Below are 1,876 nucleotides of genomic sequence, written 5' to 3' on the forward strand. Positions count from 1 at the left end.
TTGCACTCACCAGTCTGCAGGAAACTTGGGGGGGCTGGGAGCTGATTTTCCACTGGGGGGTGCCTCACACTCTCCCCGATGGCCCGGCCACCAAGGGCCCTCATGAGCAAATGAGCCAAGACCTCGACAGATGGACTTGTAACCTGGAGTGAATGTGGATGCCCCTAGAGATGCCGGGACGCCCAGAGGACACAGGGTCCACACTCTGGAAGCATGGTCTCATTTCTTGCCCATTGCAAGCGGGTGGGTCCCTTTGCCCCAAAACTCAAAGCAGTAGCTGGGTGGAAGAAACAGCAGTGGCGGACGGGGGCAATAAACCTCCGTGACTGAGGCTCATCTCAGCTCTTCACTGACCCACCTCGAGGTTTCTGGGCACAAGTCCTGACTCACTGGGCCTTGGCTCACGTGCGAGGTGTGGCTTAAAAAGCTCAGCCAGCAGAGCTGCTGTGCTGGAAAATGCCCTGATGGACGGCTGAAAAACATGGATGCTTAGCCCTGAGCCAAGTGTGTGTGTGTGTGTGTAGGGGGTGAAGGCCCTAAGGGCAGACCCTCAGGACACTGTGCCCCTGCCCCGCCCCCACAGACCAGCACAGCCACACAATCTCAGAGGACAAGGACAATTCTAGGTTCCTCTCATGAGGTAAGAAACAGCTCATATGAAAACTTCCAGATGCCAAAACCTCCATCAACCAACTGACTACATATTTCAAATGTGATTTGATACAATAAATTCGAGGCCATTTACCAGGATTTTTCAAACTTTTGCCCATGACCCACATCAAGTTTCCATGGCTACCAAGGGTAAACAGGTGCACCCACCTGTAGCTAACAAACAGGAGTTTCATACCTAGCTTGATGAGGTGGAGTGGGCTCTGAGATTTCCTATGCCACTCTTTCTGGTGTGACCCATTAAATTGCTCCCGTGACCCACTTGTGGATCCCAATTGCAGCTTCACAAAACAGCCATGGAATGTTCTGGACAAACCCTTAGAGCCCTCATGGGACGCGAAGTCTTCCAGACATAAGAGATCACTCCCTCCACGGAAGGGGTCAACCTCACTGACCTCCAGCAGCTAGCCCTGCAGGGTCAGTGAGGGTCATCAAGTGCCACCATGGGCCTGGCTGAGGGTGAGGAAGCTGGCTTCCCCGACCATCTTTAAAGAAAAGGGGGCTGCAGAGTGGCTCGCCCGGGAGCAGGCTAACAACCCGCCCTGCCCGCATGGCAAGGCAAGGCTGGGACATCACTTGCGGTGGCTTGGACGAACTCCTTAGGATTTTCCCCCAGGCGCACCAGACCTTTGGAATTTCTGGATGAGCAGGATGAGCCTGGTGACGTCGGAGAGCGCGGGGAACAGGGCCATGACGCTGTCCACCTGGTGGGGCGGGAAGATGCTGCAGAGCGCGATGCGCGCCCGCGTGCGCGCGTCCACCTCGCCGGGAGCGGCGGGAGGCGGGGACCCCGCAGGTCCCGCGAAGGCGCCGTCGCCCCAGCCGCGTTCCGCCCAGGCCGAGCGGCCCGGGAACCGGCCGGCCGCCGGTGGGAGGGCGCGCGCGTCGGCGGGCCGTCGGCGCTGGGGGAGCAGGTCACTGTGCGGAGCCCCGGGGCCGTGCCCCCCGCGCGGCCGGACCGGCGGGCCGGACGCGCCCTGGGGGCTCCGGAGGCCGCGCAGGGCTGCCGGGGTCGGCGAGGCGCCCGGCGCCACCCAGTCGGGACGGCACGGCCGGGGCGGGAGGCCGGCGTCCGGGGGGGGCGGGCCGAGGAGCCCCGGGTCGTCGCGGAAGGCGAGCCGCGATAAGCTGCCTTCGAGCGCCGCCACGTGGGCCGGCGGCCGCGCCGAGGGCAGGTTGCGCGCGCCGGGCTCCGGGGCCCTCGGCC

At 62.6% G+C, this 1,876-nt stretch overlaps 1 protein-coding gene across 1 annotated transcript in view; it reads right to left on the reverse strand.

Annotated features, from left to right (window-relative positions):
• Nucleotides 1–923: 923 nt before the first annotated feature.
• ZC3H12D (zinc finger CCCH-type containing 12D) overlaps nucleotides 924–1,876 on the reverse strand; it is a 19,477-nt gene continuing 18,524 nt past the window's right edge. Inside the window, exon 6 of the mRNA XM_034991655.1 lies at nucleotides 924–1,859. Within this exon, the coding sequence (XP_034847546.1) occupies nucleotides 1,269–1,859 (591 nt within the window). The 3' untranslated portion in view covers nucleotides 924–1,268. The remainder of the gene's footprint in view (nucleotides 1,860–1,876) is intronic.

Source organism: Mirounga leonina, unplaced genomic scaffold (assembly GCF_011800145.1).
Source record: "Mirounga leonina isolate KUSES-001 unplaced genomic scaffold, KU_Mleo_1.0 Mir_53, whole genome shotgun sequence".
In the NCBI taxonomy this organism is placed as follows: Eukaryota; Metazoa; Chordata; class Mammalia; order Carnivora; family Phocidae; genus Mirounga; species Mirounga leonina.